Genomic DNA, 15,984 nt, shown 5'->3' on the forward strand with positions numbered 1-15,984 from the left:
GGAATATACCGGGCCAATCTCTTGAAACTCGACAATCAACCGCGCATGCGCGAGTTTTATCGGCCGTCCGCGCAGGCTGGCCATCCCGAGTTTTTAGCTGTCGAACTGTTTCTGACGGCGATGCGATCGATACGAATTTTCGAGGTTAGAATCTCAAATAATCGAGGCAGTGACTCGGAAAGGTTTGGGAAGCGTTTTGTTGTCGGGTCGGAAAGTCGATTCTTCAAAGAACGGTCGGAATTTGACGCTTTACGCTCTTTGAAAATTCAAACGTACACGTTTTGCGTAGGTTGGCGCGCCTGCATCGCGGACAAGAATATCGCTGCGTGAAGATTTCGCCGACCAATGAGATTTAATTATTTGGCGCACGCGCGGTTGATTTTCACGTTTCAAGAGATTGTCCCGGTATATAGGATCACCTTCTTCTGTGCGACCGATTAACGAAATTACGTTTTCCCGCCGAACGCCGGTACAATTCTCGGTCGTCTCTGCTACCTTCCACTTTTCCGGAATTACATGACCGTACGGATATAACGCCACCAACCCCCGCTATTTGGGAGAGGGATAGAGAGAGATGGAGAGATAGACGGAAGCGTCTCTGAATAGTTACGATTATTGTTTAAAAATTAGCGGGGCGTCCGGCGTCGGGGTTCGGTAATTGCATTATTCCACGACGTGCGACGACGCAGTTTGCGTTAAACCGTAAACTAAAAGTGGTCGCGTTTCCACGGTTCCATTAGGAAAATTTCAAACCCCTCGGTATTGAACAGTTGGTGCGGTAAAAGATACGGGCCTTTTTTTTTATTCGTCTTTAAACTTATCCCTTTGAGTCACAGTGGAAAGCATTACTTCGCGTACAATTTTTGTATATTTAGAGAGCTTTGAAAACATATTTCTTTGCGGTTTTTTTTATATTTTCGATAGTATACCGACAGGTTATCAATATTCGAGATTAATTATTGCGATGTTATGTAAATCATTATCGTGGGAAGCAAATCGAAGAATTTATTCATTTCCGAAAAAGTTACCCCTCTACACGTATTGCATGTTTTACATAGATTATAAGTTTTTCGAGTCGCTAATTATAAATCTGAAATCGTGTTTGCAAAATTCGCGTTTACTTCAGGCTTCGGCAAATATTATTTAATTGTAGATTGTAAATATTACTCGAAGTAAAAAAAAATAATACCAAATATAATATAATATCGACTGAGAATAAAATATTATACAGCTTGGGGGGGCAGAAGGAGAAAAACTACTCAATCGATATATTTGAAAATGTGTAGCTTTCGCGTGCTGAATAATTTATTTGTGTCAAACAGAGATTTGATTCTCTGAATTGAAAAAGTACGATTATAGGATATATATTATATATCAGGCTACAGGAATAATGTTTTGAGATTTGTTTCGATCTACGTAAATGTGAATGCGTTTTCCCTATTTTAACTGTGCAGGCGAAATCATTTGCAGACGAAAAAAAATAAATAAATAAACAAATAAATAAATCAATCAAGGTATAACGAACGAATGTCAAAAGAATCTTGACGACAGGAAATATTTTCAGGCAGTAAGAGGTTATATTCTTTTGTTTTTCATATTGTATGATATACACAAAATTGAGACGTCTTGTATGAAAAAAAAAAAGAAAAAAAATCATTTCTACGTGCAAGAAAAACGACTTACAATTGATGGATAAAAGAAATGGTTACGTGGAAGAATAAGAAAAACAAGAAGAATAAGAAGAAGTATAAAAAGAAGAAGCTGTGGTTGGATATGTTCCGTGAATGTTGATGAGAGACGGACCCCGCGGAAATTTTTCGCACAAGTACAAATAAGGAGGAGTCAGATCCTGCCGGTGCTTTCGCATTAGCGGCATGAATTTCGGCAAACAGCCCGTTATGAATTCGCAAGTGTAAAGTACGAGTAAGCCAGTGTGTCGTCGTGTCTCGCATGCGTAACCTTCTCTCTCTCTCTCTCTCTCTCTCTTTCTCTTGTAGTTTACACGGGTAGATACATATACATATACATACATACATACACACACACACACACAGATATACGGAGTTTAGGTTATCGCGCGAAGGCCGGTGTTTGAGAAGTTAGTCACGGCATCATATCACCTGACCAAGTAAAATTTATTCAACTGTTTGTGTTCCCCCCTTCAAGGTTGTTTGTACTTTTTGCTTTCCCCCCCCCCTCTCTTTTTTTTTTCTTTCTTTCCTTCTTTATTTATTTATTTATTTCATCCAACCATTTCTGTACAACGAAATTGTACTCGTGCAAACGCTGTTGTTCTTGTGTGTGTGCGTGGGGGGGGGGGGATGAATAAAAAATAAAAGAAAGCAAGGTTAGAAGCAAGACTAAAAATTGCAAAAAGTTTAGACTCGGCTTTGTCGATTTTCTTTTCTTTCTATTCAACGGCTACACCCGTCATGATTCAAGGTTTTCTTTTTTATATATATATATATATATATATTTTTTTTTCAACTCATTTGTTTGATTTTATTATTTGCTCGCCGAAAGTTATTCCGAAAGACATCCCGAACGGAATACGATAAAATGAGAAAAAGAAAAAGAAAAAGAAGAAAAAAAAAAAAAAAGAAGGTAACCGGTAAAAGGAAAGAATACGGAAACTTTGAAGATAATATTCTGCAAAATTATAAAACTAAAAGCATGGCGACCCGAAATGAAGGGGGGAGGGGGAGGGAGCGGTGAAGCAAATTTTGTCTACCCAGAAAGACGGAATTCGTAGTAAAAAGGAAAAGAGTGTGTGTGTGTATGTGAGAGAGAGAGAGAGAGAGGTGGAAGAATTTTTTATTTTATTTTTTTACAAAGATGAAAAACAACGTGAGATGAAACGCACGTGCCACATTGGGCATCGGCACACAAAATATATATATATATATATATATATATATACATGCTGGGCAGCACATATCCATGCATGCATAAATAATGTATTATACGATATATGTAATGAGAGACAGAAACATGTAGCGTGAATAGAGAGAGAGAGACGAACGGATAAACGGACTGACAGCCTGACTGACTGACTGACTGACTGACTGTGGAACCGAAAGTATAATGATCTGCGATATATATATATATCATATATATGACATATATGCTTCACCTATATATATATATATATATATACACAAGGAAGTCCTTGGACGCAAATGGTAATTCTGGTTTAACGACCTGGAAGAAGAACTCGGTACAGAAGGCGTGTGAAGTAAGCGAGCAAGAAAGGAAACACGTGTGGACGATTAAGGTGTGCAAGAGAATCTAACGTCGGGTACGGAAAAAAATATGTCAGTAAGATTTTTGGAAACCATCGATTCAATTCTGCTATACGTGCAAATGGGATTTGGAAAGAAAAGAAAAGAAAGAGAGAAACAATATTAGCAACCAGGAATAAACAATTACGAAAAACAACAATCGAAAAATAATTATAATAATAATAATTTTATATATTATATTATACTAAAAAAATTTCTTCTATTTTTTTTTTAGTCAAGTTATTGCGATGTAAACGTTTTGGAAAATCGTTATTTCACAGTTTCTCAGTAACGTCTGAAATTCGGCAAATCGTAAAGCAAATGCATTCATATTTTTAAAAAATTGACTACTTCCAGATTGCAAAATAGTAATTTTTTCACGCCAATTTTTCGTTACGTAAACGTTACCAAATTCGGCCTCATTTTTTTATATTATAAATAGTTTTGTATATTAGAAAATTTTTTTCAAGTGAAATTGGTACACTTGACGATCTTTGAAATTGAACCGTTTAACGAATATCTTTGGTTATTATGATATGCGGTTATAAAATATGGTAAAGAGTAGATATTTCCAGTGTATACAAGTGATTATAATTGTAAATATTCAACTTCTTGATCTGTTTTACAAAATCACTTTGGCACAATTCAATAAATTACATTTAATTGTCAGTTAAAGAAACTCTCTTTAAGCATCGATTTGTCGTTTCGCCAACATCGAATAATCGCCTTAAATACTAGTCCAAAAAATTATCTAACTTTTTCGTCACTTTCCCTGGCACAAATCCAACCTAATACTGCCAATTGGAGTACATACATACATACATAAATGTATAAAATAAATAAAGCATCGAATCAATCGGTATTCAAAAATACTTTCATAAGCCATTCGACGGTCATGGAACCGAGTAGGAAGAATGAAAAAAAATTGCGTGCGGAAAGCTTAAATTTCTCATAGCACCACAATACTGAATAATTTCCCTGATTTATGCCTAATAATAAAAGTTACAATAATAATAACTGCACACGGAATACCAGATTTTTTGTAATCACAGCTGAAAACTCGATGTTCAATTTTTCTGACCCGTACGAACAAAATTTTTCGGTAAAGTTTGAAAAGAAAAAAAAAAAATAAAATAATAGTCGGGGTTCGACTTGGTCCTTTTTTCCTTCCTCCTTCCTCCTCCCAGGAATCTAACCTGCAATTTGAATAATACCACGAGGTAGTAAAACAGCGCGGTATTTTCTCATCGGCGTCGCGTCGAGACCGCGAATTCTCTCGGGTTTGACCCTGAACTTCGACCCTCGGAAACGAACAGCCCGGCCTCAAGGATGCCTTAAATACGACGGCGCAGGATCGACGAGGACGTCTCTTCGTACATCTTTCTTCTTCTTCGTCGTCCCTCTACTCGGGCTTATTATTTCGGTCGAGAAGTTTTTCGAGAACGAATTTGTAAAAAATTTTCAAATTGTAGCGGAGTTGAAATTCCAAATGTTAACACTGTTCCTAAAGCGACAAATTCCAGATGTTTTATTGCGGAAATTTAAAGTTTTTAATAGATCAATAGAATAATAGAAAACTTGCAAATCCGAAACACCGAACTTCCGAATGATTCAAGATTTTCAGTTCTGGGAATTTCTAGCTTTGTGTAATTTCACGACTTTGATCTTTCTTTGCTTTGGATTTTCGATATTCTTACGTTCGGGTATCCTGGTCATTCCGAGTTTTAAGAAAAAAAATTTCATTTCTTTAATTCAAGTTTCGCCGGTAAATAATTCAGAATTCGTCGCTCTCGTAACTTTTCAAATTCGGAATTCGATCCCCGCCCCGTTGAATTTTCAAATTACACACAAATCTCTATATAACCTATGCTCTGATCTATCCGATCAATCTTTGAATTTACTACGAATCGTTCTACGAATTAATTACACCGTCAACTAGTTTTCTCCTAAACGCATAATTTTTTTCATACCTATTGTAACAACGTGCGGGGGAAAAAAAAAAAAAAAACTAAGAAATAGGCAATCGGATATAAAATGCGTATACGTAAATACGTGCACAATCGTTAAAACCAAGGAGTGGAATAACAACGATTTGCGAATAATGATTATGGCAATGAATAATAGACCAAAATAGGAGATAAAAAAAAAGAAAAGAAAAAAAAGAAGGAAAAAAAAGAACAATAATAAGACTGATGTATTTATAAGCCAAAAGAATGCGCTACAGAGATTGGATAAAATTTTATCTCTCTCTCCATCTATCTATCTATCTATCTATATAGATACATGTGTTTCCCTTTTCCTTTTTATTCGTTCATCTTTTTTTGCGATTACGATAACTACGATAGAAAGAGAGAGAGAGAGAGAAAGAGAGAAAAGGAAAAAATAGCGAGAGTTAAAAAGAATCGTGTGACCGCGAAGGATGTCTACAGTCATTAAAATACGAAACTTAAAACGTTCCAAAAGAGAGTTTGTCGTTTAAGTGTGTTGAAGTAAGTGGGCGGAATGTTTGTACAACATTTACACTACCTTCCTCTCTCTGCTTCGCGATTCACAGTAAATAATACAGATAATCTCTACCCACACGCACGTATATGTATGAATATAAATATATATATATATATATATATATACATCAGCAAGCATTCGCTGCATCGTCGAGAAACTCGATCATTACTTGTACGATAAAAAATGAAATTTCTTTTAGTTATTCCTGTCGTTCGTTTCTCATTCTTTTATTTATTTATTTATTTACCTTGTTTTTTTTATACGGTACGAAAATAGGTAACGACAAAAACAAAAAAAAAAAAAAAAAAAAAAACGAGACACGAACAGACAACATTCCGCTCCATTCCAACTCCGAAAGTATAAAAACAACTATGCTTATAAGTTGCTTCCTCGCCTACGAATAGTGAGGATGATGGGGGAGGGGGGGGGGGGGGGGGGGGGGGCGACAAAAAACAAGTTGAAAGTGAGAGAAACAAAAAATTAACAACGAAAGAAACGAGGAATAAAAAATTCACAGCTATTATGCAACAAGCACACGTACATCGTTCCTTCTTGTTGTACTATAATGATATGTACACAAATACACACATACGGAAGAAAAAAAAAGAGAGAACGCACGCGTGTGCATAAAAGGCGGCAAAAAAATAATTGATCGTTCGTAATACGCGGCCAAGGTCGTTGCGGAGGAGGATAAGAGGCACGATGAGTAAAACGAAGAGTAAGAAATGTAGAGAGAGAGAGAGAGAGAGAGAGAGAGAGAGAGAGAGAGAGAGAGAGAGAGAGAGAGAGAGAGAGAGAGAGAGAGAGAGAGAGAAATACAAAACGTTGAGAGAGCGTTCTTTATACGGCTATGCCGGAATAAATTTGCATTAATTGTCAGTACAATATCATCATCATCGTCATCATCATCATTATCATCACCACCATCATCAACGATACTATTATCATGGCTGTAAAATCTACGCTGGTGTAATTTTTCTCACGTTATCTGCATGATATTATCTGCGTTTATACATGCGTCAATATATTATAATTTTCACGCTTTCGATTGCAAAAACTTACCGATATTAGCAACTACGTAAGACAGATGTTGCAGAGAGAGAGAGAGAGAGAGAGAGAGAGAGAGAGAGAGAGAGAGAGAGAGAGAGAGAGAGAGAGAGAGAGAGAGAATAAATAAGTTTCAAGAGAGAGTTGCTTGCGACCCTGACCGGATAGATATAAATTCGAATCGCAACGTAATCAGAGTTTAAAAATAAATACTTTTTCTTTTTGCATCTTCCACCTTCTTTCAGCTTCTTTTCCTTTTTCTTCTTCTTTTTTTTCTCGCGACTCGCAGGATAAAGTCTTATTCTTTTTCAATCTTACACTCGTCCTTATCTATTAAAATCATTTCTTTTACGATAAAATTCTTTCTTTCTTTCTTTAACCTTTTCTTATTCGTATTTTATATTATTTCACAGTTGAGAAAATACAGTTCATCCGAACAGATTGTCGATGATTCAATATAACGTAACTTGTACCTAAAACCTTGTCAAGTTCACAGAAAGATAACAAACAAATCAACAAACTTGTAATAATCGTCGTTCAATCGTTTTCTACCTTTTCATTACTACAAATTGTTGATTTTTCATTTAATTTTTTTTTCTATTTTTTCCCCCCATCTTATTACCGCGGTATGTTTTGTACCTGACCGATTTTTCCATCGACTCTCCGTCTCTTTCTCTCTCTTATTCTCTCTTCCAAGCTCCGGAAATTCCTACCGAAATTTACTAGCGACTTATAGAAGCAACGAATACATGGCAGTACCTTGCCTGCTTATCCGGTACAACTATTTTCGGGGATTTGAAATTTATTTCCCTCCTTAATCCGTCTAACGCGTTAAACGAACCAACACGTCAAAGTGTGCGGCCAGGAAACGGAAACAAAAACAGCAACAGCGGTTGGGCATAATTTTGAAACTGTTAAACGGTGGGAAAAAAATAAAATAAAAAATCTCTACACCTTGCAGTGAATTTCGTTTATTGATTATAAATGAAATATAAAAGAAAGGGAAATAAATAGACAATTGCGAGAAATAGTTGTCGACGATCAAGGAGAAAATTATGCATTTGATTGGGTCATTTTGGTTTAATGAGTCAATTATAACTTAATAGTACACAATTCCAAATTTATAGTCCCTGCACGTCGCAACCCAACAAACTTGGTTTCATAGGTTAAAGATATAAGGTACGTAAGTCAAAATATATAAGAGACAACAGTCGAGTAAGAATATAACAAAATAGTAACAATAACATAAAAGCTGACGGTAAAAGGGTATATAGATAAAATCGAGCGGAACAACTATTCGAAGAATTTCAAGGGAGAGTGTTTGATGTGTCGTGTTTATAATTTTAGAATGGTGTGACGTTCTTTATTGTTTCATTTCGTCGTTATTTATTTAATATGTTACCTGATCAGGATTCGGGTTAATTTCACACACTTTATTATTCACTGACACCTCCACACACAACTCTCTCCTTCTAAAGTCGTAGGCCTACTAATTTGCTGATCCGCTGAACTTCGGCTCCTACTATCGTCTATCCAAATACATACATCGTCACATTTATCCTCCAACAAAATCAAATTTATTGACCAAAGAATTTGGTTTTTTTTTTAATTTGTTTGTTTTTGGAAACCGATTATTTTCATTTTCTCTTCTTCCTCCTACTTCTTCACTTCACTCAACGCGAAAACCACATCCCCTCGTTTTTATCTACTTTACTACTGATCCTGCCTCTCTCTCTCTCTCTCTTACGCCGTTGCACGCAACAAGCCAGCTGTGTGTGCGCGGTCAGCACGAAGCTTGGCTCTCCGTTCAGTTCCATGGCCCATGAGGTCTCACACCTCGGGCTAAGCCACGCGGCCACGGTCAAGGCTGAGAGAGTCCCCCAGGGCCCACGTTCCACAATCTTACACCACCACCACCACTACGATACTTGCGAGTATGCCAAATTTTTATCGACAATTCAATTGTTGACAAATTCAGAATTCTGACAAAGAAGAAGGAAAAGAAAATAGTATATTCGATAGACGACAAAGCCAGTCTCTACGCGAATTTTGTGCCTGGGATTTGTGTGACTGATTGTTACATAGATTCATCGATACTGTAAGGAGAGAAAAATTAACATTTGTCGAAAGAGTCGTCTGCTTTTGAAGACTGGAGAATGCGGTTCGAACAGGGAAAGAAGAGAAAAGGGGAGAAAAAAAAAAAAAAATTAAAATTCCAAATATATTATTTTCATCAGATGAATAATTAAAATCACAGGTTTTCTTCAATTTCAAAATATCATTCACCCGATTGCAAAAACAAATATTTTCGACAAGTAGTCATTTTTCTCTATTAAAGCATCACTTCGCCGACAATAATAATAACAACAACATCAACAACTCACACAAATCCCAGGCACAAAATCCGTACAGTATACTTGTATTGTCAAAACATTAAAATCTTTATTATTTCTCTCAATACTGTAAAAGCAAACTTTAATTCAGAGGGCCGGTGTCTATAACATTTCTTGCAATGTTTCGATGCACGATGAAAAATGCAAGGTGTGAAAACTGAATCGATAATCGCAGTTACATAAAATACGAATCGTTAGTAACGATAAATCCAGTATATTTCTCAAAGTTTTTCTTATCACAAAGAATTATTTCATCAGCGTTAGCTGACATTTCAATCGTCTTCGTTACAAAAATCTACTTAAAGAGAAAAAAGAGAAGAAAAATAAAAAAGTTAAAATAAATAAGTCATAATGCAACAATTTCGGATAATCTACAGAATGAAATAATCCCCGCTTGCTGATACTTTCTTGCTGTACGTTGACAAAAAAAAAAAAAAAAAAAAAATATATTCTCGAGAAAGAAAAAAATCGCTATCACGCATCGACGTCGTAAAACACCCAAGCCGAATTAGAGAGAGAGAGAGAGAGATGCGAAAGACGCTTCAACGCGATTTAATTCGAGCGTAACGCAAATAAACTGAAAGATACGGCAACGATCTTTTTTCTACTTCATCTTCATCTTCTTCTTCTTCTTTTTCTTTCTTTATCACTCCCTCTCTTGACCGATCTGTATTTTTCTTTATTCGTCAAACGTTTTATTTTATTCACAATCAGTTTTACTTTTTCTCTTAATTTTATCTCTCTCTCTTTCTTCGCCAATATATCGCCAATAAATATCCTTGAATATGTATATAATATATACACACACATATATATATATGTTTGCACGTGCGTTATGTAAGAAGTGAGAAGAAAAGAGTTCGTAAGTCGACGATTCTACGCTGCTGCCGCTACTGCACACATGGAAATGGATAGGAGAGGATAGGAGAGGAGAGGGAGGGAGAGAGAAATATAAAAAGAGAGGAGAGCCGTGGTCCAAAAATAAATCTTTCTCGACGCCTGGTGCAGAGGCACAACTCGGATAAAGTCGAACCGAGTCGGTTGTGAAGAGGGTATTAAAGACCCTGTGTAATATGTGGAGGATCGTCGTCAGATCGATACCTGCTAGGTGGTCGATCATCGTTCGTTAGTTGGAAACTGGACTCGGGAGAGTTTGCTGCAGAAATAGGACAGGTTTCTCTCTATGCGAGGGAGAGATATAAATATAAAACCGAGACACCAAGAATTCAGGGTGTGGTTGCAACCTGGACGACTCTTCCTCCCGGGAGATGATGAAAAAAAAAAAATCTAGTCGAACATCGCGAATTAATTTAATCGAAACAATGACCGTGTCATTAAAATCTCCAGTTATTTTTCTCTCGAGTTGAAACGCAAAAAAAAAGGGGGGAAACAAATCGAAATAAGAACAAAGAAAAAACCATTCCACTGTTCCTGATCACTGCGATTGCGCGGGTCAAGTTCACGCTATTTTTATCACTCTGCCAGTCAGGCTAGGTTAGAATTTACTTGAAAATAGAATGAAAACGAAAAATGACTGTAAAACAAAACAAAAAAAAAAGTAACCAGTCATTCAATTGTATCGAATAAAAACACAGTTTACACGTTTCCAGATCAGATTCAAGGTCGCAATGATAAGAGATAGTAATCGTTAGGATCTGGATAATAATATATAGATATACATATTTTTTATTTCAATCATTCTCATTCCTCATTTCAATTTTCTACATGACGAAGTACGACGTTTGGAGTCAGAAGATGCGGTTTGTCTTAAGCATATTTTTTTCCATACCTCATTTTTTTTTTTTTTTTCAGTCCATATTTTGTAATTTTTAATACGTATTTATCCGGGCCCTGTTAACAAACATACATTAATCCGTCCGTTCTTGTTATTCTCCTATTTTAAGGGGGTTATTCTCTGGTCTAGAAATTTGAAAAAATCATGTTTTTTTGTCATATTTTCAAAGCTTAACCATCTAAGAATACGTTTTTAAGAGGATTTTAGAAAATTCAAATAATTTTCGGAGGTAGGGCTGTTTTGCTGACGCGCCGTCTAAACCGGCTCGGCCGGAAAGAATTGAACAAAAGACATTTTTTAGGGACTTTCTGTCTAGCTGCGACCCTGTTTGCTTATTTCGAAGTCAAGGAAGGTCCAATGTACGCAGCAGGAATGGCAGATTGAATAAACGTAAGCCTAAAATATCATTTCATGACTTAGAATGCGAGAAACTTTACGTCAAACTTTAAACGCGTTTTTCTCGAAACTGTCTTTTTGTAAAACAATATCCACGATTTCTCAAGTTCTACTGAAACCGATTTACTTCAAATTTAGTATATGTCTTCTTTATGGGCTTTTCTATTGCACGAACTATCCTCATCCCCAAATTTCAATGTTAACTATTTATTAAAAATTCGATAAACTAAAAACAAAGTGGTCCAAAAATGAATTTTTTTTTCTGAAGCAGTCGCCATTTTGTTTAAAAAAAATTTTTTTTCAACTTTTCGTAGTTCCAACGATAGACATTTCTGTAAATTAATAATCTTTTTTTTTTTAGTATGCTAGGAGGGTTGAATCGTGGGTATGGTCGCGTGCCAACTTTTTCAATTTGGAATTGTTTACTTTCAATTTTTTTTTACTGTATTCTTGAAGTATTAATAAACATGCGTTTTTTTTTTTACAGCACTTCAAAAACTGCGTTAAATTCGTGCGTCTGGACCAGAATACCCCCTTAAACGTTTCTACCCCTATTCTAAATACGCGTTTTCTACACGAATCGTGAAACATTTCTCCGCGGTGGTTTTCAGGGTCAAGGTTTACTTTCTCTCTCTCTCTCTCTCTCGCCTCTTTTCGAAGCATGGGGTCGACGGGTGAGGAGAGCAGCAGCATCACGTGTTTTCAGAGTTTCTTTTACAAGATCTACTATTACTTCATGGATGTAACAGACTCAACGGCGATAAATCATTTCTTCACGTTCTCCGTCATCGAGTGATGATTCATCATCGGATATTACCAAATTTTTCGCAATTACTGTATCATCTATCTAATACTACGATAAGGAGGCTGAAATATTTCGCAACGACGATAAATCTTATTTACGTTGATCAATTTGTTAATTGTGTAGGTATTTGAGGTTTACAGCGGGAAGCGAATATTGAAAAAACGATCAAAAAGTAGTAAGGAAAGAAGATTAATTTTCTGAATTGGCACCTCAAAGTTTTTCAAAGACATTTCGACATTATTATTTAATTTTTTGCATCATTATGGATAATGCGGATAATATTTTGGAAAATTCGGTTACATACCCGTATTTCGGAATTTGAAAATCCGTTGAAATTCCACGAGGCTCAAGTTAGCATCGTTGATGTAAACTAACATTACCAATTTGCAGCTTCGAAATAACCGAAGATGTTGAGTTTACAATATTTAACTTTGTTAATCCTGTTTTAACGGTACCTGATGAGTTTTTTTTTTTTTTTCTTAAATGCATCGCTGCAAACTACGTTAGAAAGTTGAGACCTGATAAAATTCCTGTAGTAAAACGAACCGATAAAAACAGACGGTACAAAAACACGTAATAATCGGTGAGAGAATAATGATAATTAAATATCCAGACAAAGCTGAAGTTATTAACGTTATTGTAACGATTAGAGTTTCGAAGAAAAAAAAATCGTTAACTCGCAATTTTAAAAATATCCCAAGTCTAGTAAATCACGGTAAGAATTGTAAATATATTATTTCGAAAACTTGACAACTTCGAGAGTAAGTGTAAAATTTCGAAACGGCGATTTGTCACGAGACTGAAGTTAGTAAGGTTAACGTAACGAAATGTCAAGGGAGAAAAAAAAATCTTACCGTGCAATTTCTCAATAACTTTCAAGGAGTCATCTGTTAAAAATATTTTTGAGTACGATTGCTTTGTCATAGTTCACTAAATTTCAAATAATCCTAAATGTACAAAATAACGCGATTTTTCTTAAACACGCACCGTTACCGTAACCTGACCAACTTCATCCGCATGATTATATATCCTTACTTTTCTACTTACCGCCAACCTCAGCCTCTTATTACCGTAATAACGATCAATCGTCATAGGCATAATAAACAAAACACACTCATAACTTGAAAACCCAACTTCACACGGATGTCGTATTCTAAAAATTGCGGAATAACAAACTTTTCTCTCGCGTCTCGGTCGAGTCAGCGTTGCCAACTTCAGCCTCGTCAATCGCGGCCACTCGAAAGAAGAACCGATCGTAATGAAGTTGTTAACGTTATCGCAACGATTAACGAAATTCCGTCGTTTCGCGATTTTAGAATTGTCCGTAACACGGTGAACCGTAATAAAACAAAAGACATTCGTACATCGACAATCCTAGTTCCGTAAATCTCTCGTTTTACGATCAAACGTATTACCAAAGCAAGCCTCGTAAGAAACGAGCAAAAATAAAATAGAGAAATAAAATTTTCTCTGCTCACCTAGCGCGATCGCTGAAGAAGTCGACCTTGTTCTTCTTCTTGGAACCGGACTGCGGCTGATGAAGAGGACTGACGGAGGGTTCGCTTGTAGCCGGGGGTGAACTGGACCCGGTACTCGAGGACAGCGATCCGGCCCTTCCGCGACTCGACTCGATCATCTGTACCTCGGAGGACCTGGTAACGGGCCCACCGTGAGGCCCCGGGTGTCCGGCCGATATGGCGAGCGAGGGCCTTGTGTTCTGCCTGTTGCGACGCTTCTTCTTCTTCGCCTCGGCGTCCTCGGGACGCTGCCCGACGGCTGATCCCAATCCGGGTGGCATCCAGTCGAGGTCCTTTTTTAGATGACCCCTGCCGCATCGGCAGCCGCAGGCCTTGAACGCCAGGTCGTAACCCTTCTTGGTCCAGAGGTTTTGATGCCGCTGTCTTTCGGACCAGCTCCTCGCGCGTCCGCAGCCCTTAAGGTAGGTCAATACCGTCTGTTCCCACGCCTCGAAGCACTCTCTATGCATAAACTGACCCACCGGACAGCTCTCGTTGTTGCAGGTGACCTTCACCGCCTCCTGAAGCAGGCCCATTCGGATCGGTGAATCGCCTCTCAGACACTCGCCGCTCGGTGCGCAGCATCGTGTCGTTGTTACGGCTGTTCCGTTGTTGTTGTTGTTGTTATTGTTGTGCTGCTGATGACCACCGTTTCCGTTGGCCACCATGTCCGCAAGCTCGTTTCCACCGCCCTCGAGCAACCCTCCGTGACCGTTGGCGTGTCGTCTAGGCGCCATTACTAATTTCCCGCACTTTAAGGGTAACAAAAGGCCTAACCGCGCTGACTTGTTAGGTGGCGGAGCTACGATTTTCGATTGTTTATTCGACGTTCCGGAACGGCCGTTCCTCGGTCCACAGATAGCGGCGTGTTTTCATCCGAAATCGAGAACAAGGGAAACGACGAAGATTCGGACACGTGGTATGATTTTTTGTTACTATTCTCTTACTTTTATCGCGCAATAATTTTGCAATGTACGTCCTCACACACTTTTCTCGCGCCGCGAAATATTTCCGAGAGCCGACAAACAAGCGAACAATACGCGTTGGATAGAAGTTAACGGAGCCAGCGATGCTCTTCTTTTCAATCTCTATTCACCCCTTGGCTACGGAAAACCGACCGCGACCTCGTCGCAGCTGCAGCGGCACTCCGAAGTTGTCATAATAACAACGCTTACGTCCGCCTTCGGTATCGGTGATTCGTCTCCGTTTCTTTGTATCTCGTCAATTTTCGCCGATACGTTCAAGCAACACAAACACAGTGAGTTACACACAAAAAAACAAAAAAATAAAAAACAACCAAACAAACACAAACAAACACGAAAACCGAGAACAGTTTCACTCCGTCGGATATACGGATACGGATAGACACGCCGTCGATCGTCAAAGTTCCGTGTCACATCGTAGAAATATCTCGAGATTTCGTGCGACAAGATCGTTGTTGCATTATCGATGAACGGTATAAAGCTGTTAAGAGTAGTTGACAATAATAATAGGAAGCCGTATAGACCGGTTAGGTTTTCGTTTTACATGTGAAAACTAACGAAAGTAAAGTAATCGCGTTTCAAATAATCGGCCGTGTGACCGCAGCTGCAAAACGCCCTCGCACTCTCCGTCTCTCTCCGTTTCACCGTCTCGCTTTCTTTTCGCGAACGAACAACAGAGCGCCCAACGCTTCTTACTTATTGTCGTTAATCAGTATCGGACGCAAAGCCCAGCTCGGGGCAGGGTGGGATTTGTTATTACTAACACGCGAAACACAGCGAGAGGCGGCGTCGCAATTTAGTCTCGATCAGTTCCAAGCAGGATTGTTACTGCACCAGTCAGGCAGTCACTACTGAGCCAGCCGGCGTGCCAAGCTTCCTCGCTGCGTGCCCGGCACACCGGCCGAGCGCGAAAGTGAGACCCGATTGGATGAAAGCGAAAGCGTGTGGTGGGGGTCACGGCTAGCGGGCCAATCGATGACCGCCGTTGGCGCCGCGCGTCCCGCCGTCGCAACGCAACCCAACGCAACGCAACGCCGGCCGGCTAGCCGAGCTTTCCCGCTGCCGCATGCACTCGTCGTTGAGTGTGCGTGTTTGCGTGTGTGCGCCCTCCCTCCCTTCCCTTCCCTTCCCTTCCCTTCCCGCGGCGCCCTTCTCCCTGGTAAACCATCGAGAAAGATCTCCGTCCAACACCCGCGGAGAGGTTGATGGTATGTACCAGTCGGCGCGTACGGTCGCCTTGTATACGTGTACAGGTGCTGCGG

At 38.6% G+C, this 15,984-nt stretch overlaps 1 protein-coding gene across 1 annotated transcript in view; it reads right to left on the reverse strand.

Annotated features, from left to right (window-relative positions):
• Positions 1-15,585, reverse strand: part of LOC124303453 (headcase protein-like) — a 138,126-nt gene extending 122,541 nt beyond the window's left edge. The window contains exon 1 of the mRNA XM_046760666.1: positions 13,701-15,585. Coding sequence (XP_046616622.1) covers positions 13,701-14,476 — 776 coding nt within the window. The 5' untranslated portion in view covers positions 14,477-15,585. The remainder of the gene's footprint in view (positions 1-13,700) is intronic.
• Between the last annotated feature and the right edge of the window lie 399 nt (positions 15,586-15,984).

Source organism: Neodiprion virginianus, chromosome 4, assembly GCF_021901495.1.
Source record: "Neodiprion virginianus isolate iyNeoVirg1 chromosome 4, iyNeoVirg1.1, whole genome shotgun sequence".
Lineage (NCBI taxonomy): Eukaryota > Metazoa > Arthropoda > Insecta > Hymenoptera > Diprionidae > Neodiprion > Neodiprion virginianus.